The sequence below is a fragment of the Epinephelus moara genome, chromosome 7 (assembly GCF_006386435.1).
Source record: "Epinephelus moara isolate mb chromosome 7, YSFRI_EMoa_1.0, whole genome shotgun sequence".
NCBI classification, from domain to species: domain Eukaryota; kingdom Metazoa; phylum Chordata; class Actinopteri; order Perciformes; family Serranidae; genus Epinephelus; species Epinephelus moara.
In genome coordinates this window covers 8,047,871-8,067,809 of record NC_065512.1, presented here as the reverse complement: position 1 = coordinate 8,067,809, position 19,939 = coordinate 8,047,871, and the positions used below count along the sequence as shown (strand labels likewise).

At 39.9% G+C, this 19,939-nt stretch overlaps 1 protein-coding gene across 1 annotated transcript; it reads left to right on the top strand.

Annotated features, from left to right (window-relative positions):
• The first annotated feature begins 12,461 nt into the window (after nt 1-12,461).
• On the top strand, nt 12,462-19,647 carry ska3 (spindle and kinetochore associated complex subunit 3). Its single transcript, XM_050049205.1, has 11 exons — nt 12,462-12,680; nt 12,797-12,858; nt 13,842-14,013; nt 14,164-14,614; nt 14,753-14,814; nt 15,931-16,130; nt 16,236-16,439; nt 16,836-17,027; nt 17,252-17,331; nt 17,565-17,692; nt 18,528-19,647. Exons 1-11 carry the CDS (start codon nt 12,566-12,568, stop codon nt 18,683-18,685), a joined length of 1,824 nt encoding a protein of 607 aa, XP_049905162.1. The 5' UTR covers nt 12,462-12,565; the 3' UTR covers nt 18,686-19,647.
• The last annotated feature ends 292 nt before the right edge of the window (nt 19,648-19,939 follow it).

The following is a 19,939-nucleotide window of genomic DNA, read 5'->3' as shown; positions in this document are numbered from 1 at the left end:
CTGGCTTTTCAGACACTAGTGGCTGCTTTAGTAACATAATATTATGTTAATCATATTGTCATGTTGCTTATTACTAATGCAATACAAGCTGGATTTAGTGCTGTGACGCTGTCGGCACAGGTTGCTGATGTAGGATACTTTTTCATTTTGCCAGAACATGTCATAATGACAAATGCCAGTTTGCATAAAATCATGTTTTTATGCAAACTGCATAAATATTCACCATCTTGTTTGTTATCATGCTAACATCTGCTAATTAAAGTGGGATTTATACTTGTGCATCAGCCCTATGCAGAGCCTACGCTGTTGCCTGAACACGTAGTCTATGCCGTTGTGAGCATTTATACTTGTGCAGAGGTGTGTCTGTGTCACTCTGCAGTTACACCTCCAAAACACTAGTCGGCATCAGGGTTTCTGCAAAGTGCTGTAAAGTTTAGTTAATTCAAAGCACACATTAAACACACATTAAACATGGCTTAATAGAGACAATTTCAAACACAAATCAGCTTCACTATAACTCGCAGCATTCATAGACAAACACTTCTGTTAATCTGGACACATTTTCTCCACAAATACAACATGCTAATGTTTTCAGCACAAGCCTATGGCATTTTACATTGTATAAATTAGCCTAGCGACGAGCGGAGATTACGTCTACTCATATGAAGCCAGGGACAACAGCAACATTTAACAAAGGTCACATTACAAAGGAAATAAAAGCTTCGTTTTCACTGAGGGAAATGGTTTCAGCTTACAGAAATAGACAGGAGGTCTGCGTCACCGCGAGGTGTAGATACATTTCTGGGGAGGTGCACGTCAGGCTATGGTGTAGGGTACGGCTTTGATTTGACGCAGAAGTGATCTCGTTTTTACGGTATTAAGTTTTACGGGTATTAAGTCATAAACCAAAGTATAAGCAAAGGGAAATTTTGCTCTCATAATGGCACTAGATAAAAAGTCAGGGGATCACCAAAGTCATAAGGATCCATTGCCTGGGGACCATGACTGTACAAATTTTTTTAGAATCCATCCGATATTTGTTGAGATATTTCAGTCCGAACCAAAAGGATGACTCAGATAAAACCCAAGTTGTAATAAACTGGAGAGGAGAAATAAGCTTAAAAAACAACTTGTGTCATTTTTTTTCTCTAAAATGACATTTATTTGGAAGTAATATTACATGAGACATGTTAATGCCACTGTGAAAGCAACAAAAATAAAGCCGATGCTGTAATATGATTATGAAACATCTGTGTGAGAACAGGTTGTTTCCCTCCCTTTACTCTTTCATCCAAACACACACACAGTGCCCGAGGCCAGCCGGTGTTTGTACTCGTAGAGGTAGTACGAGGCTGGAGGAAAGTTGCACTTCATCTCCATCCTGCCAGGCACCACGTGGACGGCCACACCGGATCCCAGCCCCTCCTGCAGCTTCGTCAGCATGCGTGAGGCAAGGTAGCGCCGTGCCCTGCCTGGATCTTCCTCGATGGAGGCATACACCTCAGGTGGCGGGTTGGGGATCTTCCACTCCAGGTCCTGGATGAGCTGGTGGATGCGGCTCTTGTCCAGTGAAGTGGGTGTGTCACGGTAGCATGCCACCACGTGAGGGATTGGTGCTTCTGATGCCACATTAAGGAAATTGTTGAACTGCTGTTCTGGCGGCGCAGCTTCCTTTGCTTCCTTTGCTTCCTTTTCTTCCTGCGCCTCCTCGGTCTCCTCCTTCTCGTCCTCCAGGGGTCCCACAGCAGGGTGGAGCATCACCGCCCAGCGCAGCCAGTCGTAGTTCTTCTCCAGGGTCTTCAGGATGCTTCCAGCCGCGTCCTCAGGGGGTGCACGGTTCTGCACGGCCTCTTGGATCTGCTGCCGTATATCCACCTCCGCCTGCTCCAGGAAGTAGCCTAAGCAGCGGCCTCCTGTCATCTTCATCTTCCTGTAGAGGGCGCCCATGCGGTCGGACCAGGTCTTCATCAGCAGAGTCTGGTCTCTGCCTGTCAGAGAGGCCTGCGTGAAGAGGCAAAGCAGGCCGGTACCCAGGACAAAGTTTATCTGTTGAGAGTAATAGAAGGAAAAGGAGAGAGCATGAGAACATGTGTTTAGTCCTGCAGGGAGTATCAGGTGGGTTGTTTTAGCACAAGAATGCTATTCAGGGTTCCTATGTAGTCTCGGAAAGTATTTTAAAATGGAAAATGTGTAGGAACCCTGGTTCTTTAAGTAGTGTTGTGTGATATCAAACATGGGTTTTGCAACTTTAATGTGTTTCCCCACTCTCACCGTTACAGCAGAACAGAGGCTGGTTCTGACTCTTTTGGCTCATCTTAAACTGAAGTGAACAATTGGCCCTTTGAGACTGTCCGAGCTCATCATTTTCCCCAAAATAAACCACACAGATGTCACAAACTCCAGAGCTGTGTAAGGCTTTTTAACAGAGTCACTGTCTGCAGATCCTCTGGTAACATCACAGAAGATTTCAGGTATGAAAATCAATGTATGCACACTTTTTTTTGTCACTTGGATTTTGTTTTACAAAAAAACCTTTGTTCTTGACCCAGCTTATCAACCACTACGTGTTTATACATGATAAGTTCTTCAAGGTTAAAGCGACAAAGCTGCTGTTCCTTTGCTCAACAAGGTTAGGTCTACAGCAGTGACTTTGATTAGTAGTCAGTCCGACATGTTGCTGCCCTTTTCCCAAAGTAAAACCCACGGCTGTGTAGATTTCTCGGCTCATTACACAGAATAAAGTTTGGTTATCTAATTGTTTATTGGATAATTTCACTATGACTGCACAGTGAGGACACATTTAGCATTTTTTTTGCGCCTCAGTGAAAGCACTGAGCTTTATAACTACTCGTTTATGCAAACAAGTCTTTGAAAGGAGCTTGACACAAACAAATTACTCGTTTGGCACCAATTTCAAGCAGAAATTGCTTCAGCATTAAGGATAATCCACTGAGGCTGGCTCCCTCACACCCTAAAGCCCCTTAATAAGTATACTCTGGATTCTGATTTGAGTTTCTAGGATGAAAACTGTCTTTACAGCTGTAAAATCAACAGGAGCTGTGTTTAATGAGTTCTTTACAATTTCATTAGAAGGACAGTAACCCCCAAATCAGTCATCATTCTAGCTCTTATCTGTAGATCTATATATCAGGCTAGATTGTTTTGGTGTGAGTTGCAGTGTTAGAGATATCAGCTGTAGAGATGTCTGCCTTCTCTCCAATATAATAGAACTAGATGACACTCAGCTTGTGGTGCTCAAAGTGCCAAAGAAAAAATAAATTTAAAAAACTCAACAGCAATGTTTCTTTCCAAAAATCATGACCTGGTTACTGAAGATAATCCACAGACCTTGTTGTGAGCAGTTTCATGTAGGAACTATTTTCTTTCTACTGAACTACACCCGCCAACTGTATCACCACGCAGAAGGAAGTGTGCATCTGCTCATGGACGAGAGGCTTGTGCTCCTCACAGCACCCAATGTAAATGGAGTCCTACTTGGCTGAACTGTTAGGTTAGCTAGCCAGTCCCTTCAGGCAGCCCGGTCTCACTCTGAAGTTGTTGAAATCTGGCACTTGGGCAGTGATGTGGCGGGCCAAGAATGAAAGTTAAGGCGGCAAAAGTTTGCATCCCGTGCCAAACCCTGTTCTTTTTTCATAAACCTAACCACGTGTTTTTGTTGCCTAAACCCAACCATGTATGTTTGTTGTTCGAGGGAAAAAAAACGTCAGTATGTGACAAGGTTGCAGTGAGAATGTGTTGCTCCAGGATTTCGCGGGCTGTTTTTTGGATTCATGTGGCTTTGTCCCAAACACAGAGCTCACACTCCCACAGCAGCAGTCTCATGATAAACACCGAGAGATTAATTTAAATGTTGTGTGCAGCTCTACAATGACATAAGATTGTAAAATTACATTAATTGTTGCAATTCCAACATCGCAACGTCCTAGAGGGACTGACTTATTAGTGGTGCTACGTGAGCTAGCAGCAGATGCACGCTTCCTTCTGCTCAGTGATACCAACACATTCTCACTCCAACATCACGTATTGACGTTTGGTCATGGACTTTCCACGTCCAGATATGACATGTAAGGTACCCTGGTTGTGTTGGTCGACACTGTGTCAAGTTCTGCCTGTTACATGCATTGTCTTCTTTCAGAATACACTTCTGTTTTCATAGGAAATTTAACATTTACATACAGTCTCTTTCAAAATAAAAGCGCTACTTCAGTACAACACCGCGAATTGGTGCTTTTTTTTCCCTCAACAATCAACACACGTGGTTAGGTTTAGGAAAAAGAAAAAGAAAAGGGTTTGTCTTTATAATCTTACGGGATGTGGACATCGCCCTCCCAGGTGAGAGCCACAGTTGGACATTCCCCACCTTAACTTTCGTTCTTCTCCCGCCACATTTCCCCCTGAGGCCACCAAGTGCCTTTAAACTATACATGACTTCAACGCAACGTCACTCACTGCCATCACAATGGCCACGCCCCCTTTTAGGTGAAAGTTTTGAACTCGACCCAGGAGAGACGCTCGTCGCGGCTCGGAGTTCATAATGCTGAAAAGTTGCTGCGTTGTTCACTGCACAGCAAATGATAAAAAAAAACAGAATTGCGATCTTCTTTGCTCCCGGATAGAGTGAAGAATGGGGAAAGAAGAAATCTGTGGCTCACNTTGAACTCGACCCGGGAGAGATGCTCGTCGTGGCTCGGAGTTCATAATGCTGAAAAGTTGCTGCGTTGTTCACTGCACAGCAAACGATAAAAAAAAAAACAGAATTGCAATCTTCTTTGCTCCCGGATAGAGTGAAGAATGGGGAAAGAAGAAATCTGTGGCTCACAGCCATCAAACGGCAGGGTAAAGACGGAAAGCTGTGGGATCCAGCCAGTCACTACACCTATGTCTGTGGCAGGCACTTCATCACAGGTTAGTTGGCTAACGTTAGCTAGATAGCTAAAGTCAGTTGATCTCAACAATAACATGAGATATTCAAAGCCAAGAAGTTAATTCTAATGAATGTTAAGTAATGAAATGACAGGACATGAATTGAATAAATGAATTCGTCCACACAGAGGCTGGCAGCTGAAAAAGGCACACACCTCCTATCATTTTCACTTTCTCGTCGTACCGAAGGCGATCAGGACCTCTTAAACTCTCTCCATAGCATGTAGCCTGACTGGCCATTTCATCCGAAGGGGAAAGACTCAACTGATTTGTTTTTATTTACACGTTATGTGTGTGAAGAGCTCTGCCGCCAGTCAAAATCCCATGTTTCTATCACCTATGACGTCACCGGCGCGTGTCCCGTTGTAGTCTGTTGTAGTCCTGTTGAAGTCATGTATAATGGCGACCAAGCTCGTATCATGCTGACGCTAAAGGACAGCTTTTTTCGTCAGTGTCTGACGCCGCAAGTCACTGTCCAAACGCTGGATTTCGAGGACTTCAGAGTGAGACCGGGTTGGTGTTACAGTGTGGTTTGGTTAAAAGAAAATAGTTTCTACATGGAACTGCTCACAACAAGGTCTGTGGATTATCTCGAATAACTGGGTCCATATGTCTGGAAAGAGATGCTGCTGTTGAATTTTTTTTTTTTGAGGTGGGGTCCCTTTAAAATGATCGTACAGAGGGTAATAAATGCTGGTCAAACTCTGGTCATGCCTGCAAAAATATGTTTAAAAGATAATTACATAATTGCTTTTACATAACAAGCCAGCCTGTGACTGCTGCTGTGTCTATTAAGGTCCATTTAACCGCACAGTGGATGGTCAGTATGTGCGTCTTGCTCAAGGGCAGTAGGACAGATGGACTAATGGACAGTGACCATCCAGTCATTTGGGGTTTTTGTTTTATATAAGAAACAGTAGAGGAAGCTCTATTTGATGCTGTGCAAAAAGGGAACTATGTGCACCCACACTGACTTTAGTGGGTCTCAAACTTGTGACATCTCCGTCACAGTTACGTAACGCTGTTTCACAGAATTCAGGCCTGTTTTAATTTGAAGTTTAAAGCCATCGCAGCTCCTTTTAGCGGATACAGAAAAATGTTTGTTCCCATACCAGCAGTGTAAGCAAAAGGGAATTTGCCAAGTCAGCTCACAAGAAAGACAACAGAGGGTCACAGCTCTGCTGAATTAAATATTCAGTTTATTTTCATACCAAGAAGATGGATGCAGCATGCTTCGTTCCCCACAGGACCTCCATGTTTTTCTGTCAAATGTATCTTTTTATTCTGGAAACTGAATATTTAATCCTGTACAGCTGTGCGTAATGCCTGTCTTTGTCTTATGAGCTCGACCTCGGGGAGATTCAGTATATTTGCATAATTCTTTTATGGAGTGGCGTCTGAAAAAGCTTTTTAATTCTTGGATCAGATGCAGTTAAGAAAATACAGTGATGACAGATTAGCTGCACTTTCATTCCAGTTTAGAAAGAAGTGTGTAAATGTGTGTGTGTGTGTTTTGCCGTGTCACCTGGGGCTTCCTGCAGCTGTAGTTAAGCAGGAGTGTGTGCCCTTGTATAATGATTTGAAAAATAAGATTAAATTAAACTTTAATGACCCCCTGTAGGGAGATGAGTTGAACACCACCTCCACCACCCCTCCACATTGTCCCCTGCACCTTCACCAACCTTGACACAGAACTCCCTCAGCTCCCAGCGTTTGGGCTTGCGACACAGGATGAGCTCCTCCAGTAGCGTAGGCTGGTCAGTCAGCGCCGACACGCCCATCAGACGGTTGTAGAGGGCCGTCAGCTGCCGCTCCAGCCGGTAGTCCTTCACGTACTCCAGGAACACGTCTGTCTCCTTCTTGGTGAAGTTTGACTGAGCCCTCACCTGGAACAAACAGAGGTAGGAGAGAAGGTTAGAAGGTCTTAGATGGAGGGACCAGACTGGACGACAGATTCAAAGGTGGGACACGCTAAGTAAAAAATGTAATGCTCTAATTTAAATCCCTGGTTCTTGTCAATAATAAACGGTACATTATTAATAGTTTATGTTATTTACCCAGTGCAATAAATGAATGCCAAATTCACAACTCTGGATACTCTAATGTGAAATAAAATGAATAAGTAGCTGCTATTTATAACTCCGAATAGTCCACAGCCACAGACAGACTATGAGACAACAGACCCCTGGACTCAAGATGCGTAAAAGGCCAACCGCCCCGCGTACTCAGGAGCGAGACACCCCAGCCCAGTCACCAGAAGAAAATGTTGGTATTGTATGTTTCTGCAAAAACACAGATATGTTACATTTGTACATTTCATACGTATCATATCAATGTTTTGAGCAGACTTTATCATCGGGAGCTGCTCGGCGGCATCAGGGGGAAACGCGGCGGGACAAGGACGAAAGTTAAGGCAGTGAAAGTCCAACTGGGATGGGCGGGAGGGATGGTGGATGGGTCCAGCAAAGACCAACTTTCACCCAAGAGAGTGGTGTTTGCGTCCCGTAAGATTCCAAAGCCAAACCCTGTTAATTTTTCCTAAACCTAACCATGCGTTTTTGTTGAAAAAAACCCACTGACGTAATGCTTTTATTTTGAAAGAGACTGCATTCAAACGGTAAATTTCCTGTGAAAACAGAAGTGTATTTTGAAAGAAGACAGTGTATGTAACAGGCAGAACTTGACACGGTGTCCCAGAACGTCAGCAACCAACACATCCAGGGTACCTTGCACGTTGTATCTGGGCGTGGAAAGTCCATGACCCAGAAACGATGTGTGACGAGGTTGGAGTGAGAATGTGTGTCTTTTGTGGTTGTTTTATGTCTCTTTTTAGTCATCTTGCAGCTTGTTTTAGTTAATTTATGTCTTGTTTTGCATCTAATTTTGTGCCTCTTTGTGAGCAACACTCCCAATCACAGCAACTTCTCTCTGTTATGTCACATTTTACTCACTCTAACACCTCGCTAAAGATGCACTGATCAAATTAGGAGCTCAAATTTGATGGGTGTATGTGTAAATATTATAGTTTTTACTCCTCACCATATTTATACCCTCTTATCTTATGCAATATCATACTATAGTAAGTGTAATGATCTTGTCAAGCTCTATTAAGATGATGTTTTCACAATAAGGAGAACATAGAGATTTTGGCTCTCCAGAAACACAATGACACTGATACTGACACTAGTTATTCTTTACCCAAATACATTTACACTTAATTCAGCTAAATTGATCCAGGAAAGTGTTTTTTTAATAATTATTTTTCAAATTCAGATGTTAAAAAATGGCTGCTCTACTCAGCCAATTTAAGAGATTTGTAATTTTTTAAATAATTAAACAGAAAATCAAAAGCATAAGCCTGTTAATACTTCCTGATAAAACCAAACAGATGCTTCAATCATACATCTGGTCACATATCTACATTTATATAACACGCTTAGCATGATGAGTACAGCCACAGCCACACACACACACACAGTGTAGGAAAATGGCGGATCGCGTGTTTCTCTTCAAGGTCAGCTCCGCCTCAAGGGCCTCGACCCTGTTTATGAAACTACCAGTAAATTTAAATGAGCTGCATGTTCTCTTTCTCTCAGTGATCTGTCTATTAGCAGCAGCAGGTCACAGAGCTCTGTTCAGCTTTATTGCTGCCAGATATTTCACCCTTTGTTTCTTATTTTAAAACCTGATCGGGGAGCGGGAAAGTCAATCTCAAGGCTGTTTGAAGGACACAATCAGACAACTACAGTAAAACTAGTACTTAAAATGTTAATACAATCATCTGTGTTTTTTAAACTACTTGTTTTAAATTAATAAAGTCACATCAGTCATCAAGTAAAACAAAATTAAAGTCCTTCAATTGGTTCTGTCCTCCTAAAGTGTCCTTGAGCAGGTCACTGAATCCCTGCCAGTCACATGAGGGACTGCACGCTCAGAACGTATTACATACATTTCCTTTTAAGCACAGATACAAGTTAGCAGTGGGACCATGCATGCTTTCATTCACACTGTAAGAAAAAGGTTGGTTTCACCTTCAGAAGAGTCAGGACACCAAATTATGACGACGTATTTCCACTCACACAGCTGATCTGTCTTTGCAGCAGATGCTCAAAACAAATTATAGTTATTATTATAATTATTATTATAATAAATATTATTAATTATTTAATTTTTACCGTTAAATAAACTGTTGCATGAGGAGAAGTTAATAAACGATTTTGTTGCTTATACTTTTTTGAGGCAAATATAATCGAAAAGAACACTTACATTACAATTTAGCGCTGCATTAGAGGATTATTTTAAGGATATTGATCAGTCATATACGCTTTAAGTAATATATATATATATATATATATATATATATATATATTTTTATTTTTATTTTTTTTTTTTGGTTTGTCAGGTTTACGTATTTCAATTATGTATAAAACTTTACGTCCAACTGGCTGAAGTAATTCTAATATAAGCCAAAAAAAAAAACCTCTTATGTAATTAAATCAAATGAAACTGAGATGAACAGGCTATGAGGATTTATGTAACTATAGCTCGTAGAATTTAGATAATTTATTTTAATAATGTTGATGTAATTATTGTGATTATGTTCAACATGTTCGAAATTACATAAACTTTATTAAAGAATATTAGGTAAATTCTATGAGCAGTTGTTTAATGATATCTCATAGTCTGTTTATCTCATTTTTATTTTATTTAATCACATCAGTAACATTTTTTGGTTTATGTCAGGATTACTTGATTTGTTTTATTTTATATTTTATTTTGTGTTATTTTACTTTATTTATTTGTATTTTATTCATTTTTTTTTTTAAATTTATATGTGTTATTTTTTATTTTTTTTATTCATTTATTTATATTTTCTTGATGGAAACTGATTTATTTTTGTTCTGTAAAATGTCAGAAAATAAGTACAAATGCCATATGGCTAGTTGCTTATCATAATTTTCATTTAATTATTTTCTGTCCATGGACTAATAGATAAATCTCTTTAGCACTGATGCAAACACCAGAATTACACATGGTATTATATACCTGTGTATAATTTAATAACTTTGGCAGCACTGTTGAGCAGCTGCTCCCCGAACCTTCACAGGCAGATTCACTCCAGTCCTCCATTTTCTTTTTTAAATTTCTCCTCCCTTACTTATCTCATATCAGACTACCCTTCAAAATAAAAGTAGAAAACTAATTGTCTTCACTAGTCTAAGTGTGACTGCATGTTTGAGATCCAGAGTCTGTTTCCTCACCGCTGTGCCCAGCTGGTAGTACACCACCGCCAGGTCGTCCTCCAGCCGGTGGACCTCCTGGTCGTCCAGCAGGCCGTGACCCGATGCTCCCAGCTCCTGATCGATGTTGTCCAGGTTCTTCTTGGCCTGCTCACTCTCCTCTGCTGTGGCGCTGCCGCCCAGGTAGGAGCAGATGCCCTGGACCAGGACCCTGAGTTCCACACACATACACAATTTAAAGAACGGGGAGTATAAATGTATTTGAATGATTTATTGTTTGACATGTTTAGAGTTAGACTCACCTCACAGTCTGCATGTAGCCCACTGGCTCCAAAACCTTTCCAAACATCGCCATGGCTCCAGAGCTGTGTTCAGACAAATGGAGAGAGTGAACAGTTAGCCAAATAACTTTTTGACGTTATTTAGAAATGACTGAATTTGCTGTAAATCTGTTCGCCGCTCTGATAACCAGACCAAACCTGAGTTCTTCTTGCAGCTCACCTCGGTTGTTCCTTGTGCACGCCTGTACTGACCTTCACAGTTTGTCCAGTATTTATACACTCTCCTGAACGACCAGTTAATCTGATAAGAGCTCTGTGAACTTGAGAGGAGGATGTTTGATAGGAGTCGGTTTATAGCTGGTTTACTCTTCTAAATGTTGAGAGGTATACGATTTACTTTGATTTTATCGTGTTAGCTTTAGGTCTTGCCTTCTCTCTAGTATTGTTTTATTGTATTACAATTTTGTATTTTATGTACCTTCTATTTCGTTGATCATGTAAACCTGTGCTGCGTTAGATCCTAACCCATCTGCCTCAGCTGAAAAGCACCTTGGGTCAACTCCTGTTGTTTTAAATGTGTTGTATAAATAAAACTAACTTGACCTGACATCTTCACATGACCATGTATAATCTGTAGAGATTTAGGACAGAAAATGTGCATGCTCGTCATCAGTCTCACTGTACACTGTTACATAATGTACAGTACATTATATTCATGTGAGCTGTACAGATCTGTTCTGATTGTCCATGCTTAAAGCACTAAAATATTTTTCTTGTTTAATGTAAAAATAGGGCAGAATGTTTTTGCATGTTGTTCTGTCCTCTATTCTCTACACACTGCCTATTAGTTGCCAAAGTAACCATAAAATCATTCAAAGAAAACTCTACAGATTTAGCACTGTACCCTGGTAACACTGTGGGGCCACTGACTGTATAAAAGAATTTGTATTTAATTTTATAAAATTTATATTTTTATTAAATGTATTATTTAGCCTATTTATTACACTAAATTGATATTATTATTAATTTATATTTTAAATGTATATTTTGTTAAACGTATTATTTAGTCTATTATTATACTAAGTTTATATTATTATTATTATTATTATTTATATTTTAAATGTATATTTTCATTAACTGTATTATTTAGTCTATTACTATCATTTATATTGTTATTAATGTTATTTATATTTTAAATTTATATTTTGTTAAATGTATTACTAAGTCTATTATTATACAAAATTTATAATATTATTAATATTATTATTGTTACTATTTATCTTTTAAATGTATGTTTTTTTTAAATGTATTATTAAGTCTATTACTATAATAATTGTATGTTATGATTTTTATTTATATTTTAAATTTATATTTTGTTAAATGTATTATTAAGGCTATTATTATACTAAATTTATATTATTATCATTATTATTATTATATTATTGTTATTATTAATTTTTTAAATTTATGTTTTTGTTAAATGTATTATTAAGTCTATTATTATACTAAATTATTATTATTATAATAATTATTATATTATAAATTATTATTGTTACTATTTATATTTTAAATTTATATTTTTGCTTAATGTATTATTTAGACGATTATTATACTAAATTTATATTATTACGATTATGATTTATATTTTGAATTTATATTTTATTAAATATATTATTCAGCCTATTATTTTACTTAATTTATATTATTATTATTTTGAATGTAAATTTTTGTTAAATGTTTAGCCTATTATTATTATTATTATTATTATTATTATTATTTACTGAATTTATATTATTATTATTATTATTATTATTATTATTATTTATATCTTAAATGTTCTTGGCTTTTAGTAAATGTTTGGTTTTGTTTGTGTTCCGCCATTGTACGGCTCCATATATATAGTTCACTAGGTGGCGGTAAGGCGACTGAAAGCTGATTTGCCAACCAAAGAAAGAAAGACGTGCTTCCGGTTGAAACCGGAAGAGGCGCCAAAATCGAAAAGTTTTTCCTGTCAGGAGTGAAGGTAAACAAACTGTCCTGTCGGTGGTGCAAGTGAAATAATTAGTTTATATTTTTGATAATTAGCACTCTTATCAGAAAATGGACCCGACAGTACGGTTCTTCACCAAGCTGAAGAAGATGGCGGTGACTCTGGAGTCAGAAACTGCGAAGCTACAACAGGTCTTTGAAAACCGCAACAAGGACGGTGACAGCGGTGAGTGACACATAGGTGACACACCGACACCATTCTCTGTTTGTTCGGCCCCTGGTTACTGTAATCGTGTGTAAATTATTTAGCTAATTATAATATGAGTTTCTATCTGATTTCAGAGACCACAGCGAAAGCTATGCGAGCATATCACGAGCTCAACTGTGACGTCGGCACCCTGAAGGTAACGTTACATGTTGAACTCCGAACTCTGTTTATTGACCTGATATTTAACGTACCGTCGTTTAACGGCATGATTAAACTTAATTTATCACATTCCCAGCAGCCGTCTGAATCACCAAACACTACAGTATTTACTGAGTAACAGTGTTGATTTAAGTAACTTTAATTATTTGGTTTCTTAATGTCTTTAATGGCCGCCCGTTGGTATTATGTTGATGGCAGTTAGTGCATCTGTTAAAGGAGCTAACATGTGGAGTGGGTGTGATGAGGAATTAAAACATGTTTACATATATGGTGTTGTACAAACAAATATAGAATTAGGGTATAATCATTATTTTTGATTGAATTGTTTCTATTATGTTTGTCTTTCTGTCAGTAAGTCTGTTTTTTTTTTTAAACTTAGTAAATGAGTTACACATGAGAAAATGTTGAGTTAAAAACAAGGTATCTACAGGTCTTTAAAAAGTCTTAAATTAAATTTTCTTAGTGTAAGGCCTTAAAAAGTCTTAAATTCAGATTTGTCACATTACTGCGAAAATCTCTCCAGCCTGACGGACCCAGTGACTGTTTACAATCATTGGCCAGACCAAAGAATTGCAATAATAAACAGCATTTATGACAGCGATGACATTTTGTTTTTACATTAAACACATTAATCTTTAACTCACCCAATTGTTGTCATTTTCCTTACTGTTCATTTTGAACTGACATCACTGTGTTCACTTGGAAAAAAGAGTACTCACACAGAGGTTTGCGGTGAAGTATCCAGCCCTCTTTCCTTTCATTCGTCCTCTTCTGACGACCATTCATAATTTAACTCGGATGTTATTGTGGAAATATGTTCATCTTCTGTGGTGCTAAGTTTGTGACATTGACCGTCCCTGACCACACTGTCTTTATAGCGCAAGTCAGTGTTGTGAAGAATATTATCACCTTGTTAAAAGAAGTGCACTGATTGACTCTGGTCTGTCATCATACATCCAGGGGCAGATCCAGGGTCAGCTTGCTCAGCAGAAAGCGCAGGAGAACGAGGTGAGCAGCTTCATTAACGCCTGTCGAGTGATGGAGCAGAGGGTCAGTAAGGACATCCAGTCACTGAGGGCACACTGGGAAAAATACGGTTACAAAGCTCCCTGTGACACCCAGAGACCAACCAGTGAGTATCAGTGGTCAAACATCGTTCACCTGTTTGAGGAAGTAATTAAGTCCGTAATAATACTGAGGATGTGCTGTGATGCAAAGTGTTAATGTTATCAAGTTTTATTGGTCTCGACCATTCTTGACATTGTGACTCTCTGTTTCACAGAGAGCAAAGTTCCAGAGTCAAAGGCTGAACATGACGCAGCAAGTAAGAATGAAACTAAGTCAGCAGAGGGAGAAGAGGGAAGCGTGGAGGAGGCAGAAGGTAATCACTCCTCATCGCCTCCAAAAGTGGGGCCGCCGCCCTTCACTGACATGCTGCGAACACCGCAGCTCTCTGACTTCGGCCTCTCTGAGATGCAGCTGAAGAGAACTCTGGCTGGGGCGGAGTGGTGCTCTGAGGTGCCCCCTATGCCCGAGATGAACCTCCCTCATCCCACACTCAACACGCCCGCACCACCACCAATGCCTTTAACCCCCAAATGTGCCCTGCGGATGGATGACGATGAGTTACAGACACCTCAGATGCATGACTTTGGCATTTCAGAGCACACCATGTGTCTGAACAACGACTTCACAATGGATCTGTTCCGGAAGAACACTGAGAAGCCCCAGAGGTAGAGCATAATGAGTGTTATATAATGTATACTGTGTGACCTTTACTGGCAGGATTTGCAGCAGCACTGATCTTTGAAGAGTCTGTAGTGACTGATTATTACTGCTTTTTGATTTATGGCTGTCCTCCTCTTTAACAGACCGTCACAAGAGGTACCTGTACCACCAGTTAACTCTCTGATGGAGAGTTTGCAGACAAAAGGTAAGAAACTATAAGAGCACACCCCTCGCCTTCACTGGCGTCTTAAATTGAAGTCTTAACTATGATGTTTAACTGACCTGTACTTCTGTTGTTCCTGTGAAATGGGTGATGTAAAACATATTTATATTTGTCAGGAATCACAGCATTTCTTTCTCTGTCCTCGTACTGTCTGTCCTCCCCCCTTGTTTTTTATGACCTTGTTTGTGATCAAGCATCCTCAGGTTTAAAATTCTCCTTATCTTTTACTTTCTCTTAAACCTAGGCATCTTTTGGCACAGTACCAGCGCAGGGAGTGGATATATCGATATCGGTTTTGGTTATAAGCAAAAAAAAGTTTATACATCAGCGTGTCAGATAACGGCAGAAAATCCAATATTGTGCATCTCTATTGAGAAATATTAACATGTTTTCCTTCAAAGCTCCTTTTAATGAAAAAATAAGGAGAAGGCGGCATTATTCTCAAATTCAAAAGAAAAACAGTCCTGCAAAAACTTTGCATAGTTTAGATTAAATAAGGAAACAAGACTAAAAATGAGATCAAACATGTGATAACAGCGTTCAATACTTGGCAGATTTCAATATTCTGACACATTTTGGTCTGTACCAAGAAAATACTAATGTTCATTATCCAGTATCTTTTCACCACCGTTCGTCATACCCTACTTTTCTACAGACTTAAACCTTTTTTCTACAATTGACCCTCCGTTAAGTCCCACCCCCGGATGCAGACTGACCAATCATAGCATAGCATTAGGCCAGCTCAGACCAACATCCGACAACAAGAGAGGTTGGAAAAAGATATGCGTTTCTTCCCTGTTCCAAAACCAAAATCAGACCCTGAAAAGTGTAGGGTTAGCTATCTAGCTACTGAAGATATAGCCTACTGAATGTATACACATGCTGCTTTTGCTTTTTAATGATTATAACAGTGAAACAAAGACCGACCCTGCTGTACAGGAACCAGTGAAGGGAAGCAGGGAAAGCAGCTCATATTGAACCAGCTGTGTGTCATCACAGTGTGCGCAGATTGTTGTAAAAAAAAAAAAAAAAAAAAAAGCTCTGAAATGAAGCATGCTTTGCAGTTTCCGTATATCTCATTGTTCTTACTGCCTACAGCACAGACCTTGGAGTCCCCAGAACCACCTGTATTTTGCACACCGGGGTTTAAGATCAGAAAGACCAACGGTCACTGCTCCCCACCTGCCCAAGGCAATGGTGACCCAGAGTCCCCCGGTCACCCTGGAAACCTGCCTACCACCCCTGAGGTCCCAGCGTTTCAAACCCCATACGTGAACCGACTGGTCAGCACCAAAAAGGTACAAAGGACGAGTTTGTGAGGAACTTTTCAATGATAATAATTCATTTCTTTATTTCCTCATCTACAAAACCTTTCAGCTCAGAGTTTCTGCTTGTGTTCACAGAGTGCTGGGCAGCCCGAGCCTGTCAACATGCAGGCTGATGATGACAACCACACCTTTGAGCTTCCAACACCTCGTAACGGAGCGACCGGCTCCAAACGCACCTGGGAATACGACGTGCCGGATATCTCCATCATGGGGGTGGAAGACAAGCAGATGCCAGAGATGCCAAACCTTGAGTCTGTTTTGGGAAATTCTTTACAAAATGTAAGAACAAACATCACAGCTGAATCCCGAAATTCACCAAACTATATATTTTTTAAAACATCAGTCAAACAGAAGAGGCCATGTGATTGAAGGCTGGTGAGTGTTTCCGGTCACAGCCCAGAATTCACTCCCAGTTGGTTTGAGGAAACTTCTTACCTCACAGCCTGATGAACCACCAGTTCAGTGTGGTTTACAGAAACAATATTTAATTTACCAACCCAATCAAGATATCTTTCTTTGGTACTGCAGTCCTGTCTGGAAATGCAGCAATGTCTCAATTTTAAACAAATGCAAAATTTAGGGAAAGGCTCCTCCTGTGCAGGGAAATAAGGGTTTACATGAAAAGATGAACTTAAGTCTCTTTGTTTAACGTTAACTTGTCTTATTCACCTCCAGAGAAGTGCCAAAATGCTGAAGAAGGCTAACGAGCATGAAAAGATGACCAAGGAGCTCACTGTCAACCGACTGGAGCTGGACGGACCCACCCAGGAGTTCAGCTTTGGGACACCTCGCATCAGGATGTACGAGCAAGAGCCCAGCACCCCGGAGATGCCAGACCTCAGCTCCATTACACAGGACATCTGTAAAGTGAGTCCTGTTTATGATCAGCTGGTTAACTACAGATACTGTGGTGCTGACAGCGTTCTGCACTTTAAGGTTTTAGCGCAGGATTCACTTGTGGTTTTATCTTATACCTGTATGGTTAAAAAAAACAACTTGGCTTTAAATTTGTTTGACATATGATCCAGAAAATTATGTCAAATTCGACCATACTTTGTTTTTTCACTCATGATTTTTCTTTTATTTTGCAGCTTGTGTCTCAGGCTCAGCTGAAGAAGACGGCCATGGCTGTCGTGCACCCAAACGTCAGGCCAGAAAATGTTAAAAGCAGGTGAAGTAACTCGACTACTCAATCTAAAGTTGCAGACAAGACGAGATCAGACTGCTTCTGAGTAGCAGAAAAAAAAAAAAAAAAAGTGGTATCGTTTGTGTTTATACGTGTTTATAGGATGGTTAGTTTTGTCTGTTTCTAATAATGATTGATGTTTATTTTGAGCCTTCCTGTTATCATTCATGCTACTCTTCTTAAATCAATATTTTAACTGTACCACGTCCTCTCCTCAGAGCTGTGAGTCTGTCTGTGGTGTCGGAGAGCGAGTTCAGGAGTTTACCCAGCTACCTGAGGCAGATGACTCTACAGAGCCTCAACCAGGCGGTCAACAGCATCAACAAATTCTTGGCAGAGAGTCCAGGTCAGTGCTACACTACACTAAGGGTCAAACTTAACGTGCTTTCACACCTAACCGGTTTAGTTTGGTTTAAACAAACTCAGGTCTGTTTGTGCAGTTAGTACAGTTCATTTGGGCTGCTGTGTAAGCTGCCAGTCGAACCCTGGTGCGGACCAAACAACCAAACTGAGACTTCGGTCTGCTTACAAGTGGACTTTGGTGCAGTTTGTTTGTGGTGTGAAAGAAAAAGAACCAACCACAGGATTTTTGATGGCATCCATCCATCCATCCATCCATCCATTTTCATCAACTTATCCAGGGCCGGGTCGCGGGGGCGGCAGGCCAAGCAAAGCACCCCAGACGCCCCTCTCCCCAGCAATGTGGTGAGGGTGATAGGTGAGGGTTGGGATGTAGATGGACCAGTAATTGAAAGATTCTCCTTCCAGCTCAGCTCCCTTTTCACCATATTCAACTATATATCTTTAAATGTTACAGTTAGGGCTGAAAATGACAACAGAAATCAACAAGGTTACCAGATTTACATATCTCTGTTATTGTAATCAACTGCCAGATTTCTACCCAAAACTGATTGTTGTTGCCAGCGTGACGTCATGGTGATTCGGTCTATGTACTGGCAAGACACCACAGTTAACAAAACAAAGTTATTCCTCCAGTTTAAGTACATAAAACAAATCAGATATTTGGTTTTGGTTTTATCGTAGCAGTATACTGGCAAACGATTACATAAACAAGAAGTACAAATAAAACAAGAACATGGTTCTTAGTCAGAGCACTGTTTGGAGTCAGCAGCTGTTGGATGCTTCTAATCGGTCGCTGTGATCTGTGTTTCCCTCTGCAGGAGAACAGACAGAGTTTCAGATGGAGGAGCTGAGGAGGATTTGTGGCGTGGGAACCAAGACGCCAGTATACATCCTCTGTCTGACCGAGCTCAAGAGGCTGACGCACACGGGAGGAGCCAGGAACACCTCGGTGTACAAGTTAAACACACACAACTGAAGGGCTGCGGGGATATATTACACTTTGTCCCGTCTAGATTTCTGCATCTCCACAAGTCTGGGATTTAAACCTGTAACCTACTTTGCTTCCTGTTTTGTTTATAACACGCTGTAGGTGTCCTCATGTGCACATTTTGCTCTGGATATCAGACGCCTGCTGTGTTTCACTGCAGGTCCACCTGTTGAAATACAGTAATGTTTGTTTATAGGATTTTGTCGCCCTCCTGTGGACGGAGACGAGAACTGCATGCAGTTAGGAAATGTTTTAGTCTGTGCTGCCTTTTCTGTCTTCTTTGCTGTTTATGTTACATCATTTCTTTTTTACTCTGTCCCTGTTCTCGTGCTCAAATCCGACCCCTTTTGTCTCCCCTGCCTGTTGTCTTTTTCTTAATGAGGAAACCAACCTCATCCCAACTCACAAGAACCTGCTTGTACGTCCATCTTCAATTGGCAGAGATGCTGGACTCTTATGCTTCTGTCAATATACACTTTAACTACACTAGAGAAAGCAGGCTTGGTGACTTTTGTATCTAGATTGTAAATAGTTTTGATGCATGGGTAGTCAATAATTTGCACTTCTGTGGTTTTGTCTTGGATAGAAACTCTGTATATAATAAAGTTACTGCACATGATAAGGAAATGAGCTCCCTAAAGACTATTAATAAAGCAGCATATAAGAAAGAGCATATTTCAATTTTAAAAGGGGGAAGTTCTGTGATTTACAATATGCCAAGTACCCCTCTGTGGTCCCAGTTGATGTCCAATGACAGGGCTCGAAATTTGAGCAGTGCATGTGATTCTCAGCTCTACATGCACCAGTGCATGCTGCAAGTTTATGTAGCCTTACCCAGCAACTCACTACACAGGACACAACTCCTCATATGGGATTTAAGTACTCTTTCTATGTTTTTTTTTTTTTTTGATAAATATTTTAATAATAAAAAATTAATCTTTTTTCCTTCAATAACTTCCAGTGTTACATTTAGTGTCACTCATGTTCACAAACATCACTGAACGCTGCTGTCATCATAAGAACCTGGTAATGGAAGTGTAGAGGTTGATATTGAGTCTGTAAGGCAAAGCAAGGCATCTTTATTTTGTATAGCACATTTCAGAGAAATGAAGAAATAAAGAGGAAAAAATTATAAAAGGTAAAATTAATTCTAAATAATTCACAATTTTAAAAAGAAATCATTAAAAATAGCAAAAGTGCAGATAAGAGGTGCAAACAAAAACATGATTTAAGATGGAGTTT

Bases quoted from the DNA above. Each gene is read 5' to 3' on its own strand.
- ska3 (XM_050049205.1), top strand. From the start codon at position 12,566: ATGGACCCGACAGTACGGTTCTTCACCAAGCTGAAGAAGATGGCGGTG. The intron at 12,859-13,841 runs GTAACGTTACAT...TCATACATCCAG, and splicing joins GTGACGTCGGCACCCTGAAG to GGGCAGATCCAGGGTCAGCT. The intron at 16,131-16,235 runs GTACAAAGGACG...TTGTGTTCACAG, and splicing joins GACTGGTCAGCACCAAAAAG to AGTGCTGGGCAGCCCGAGCC.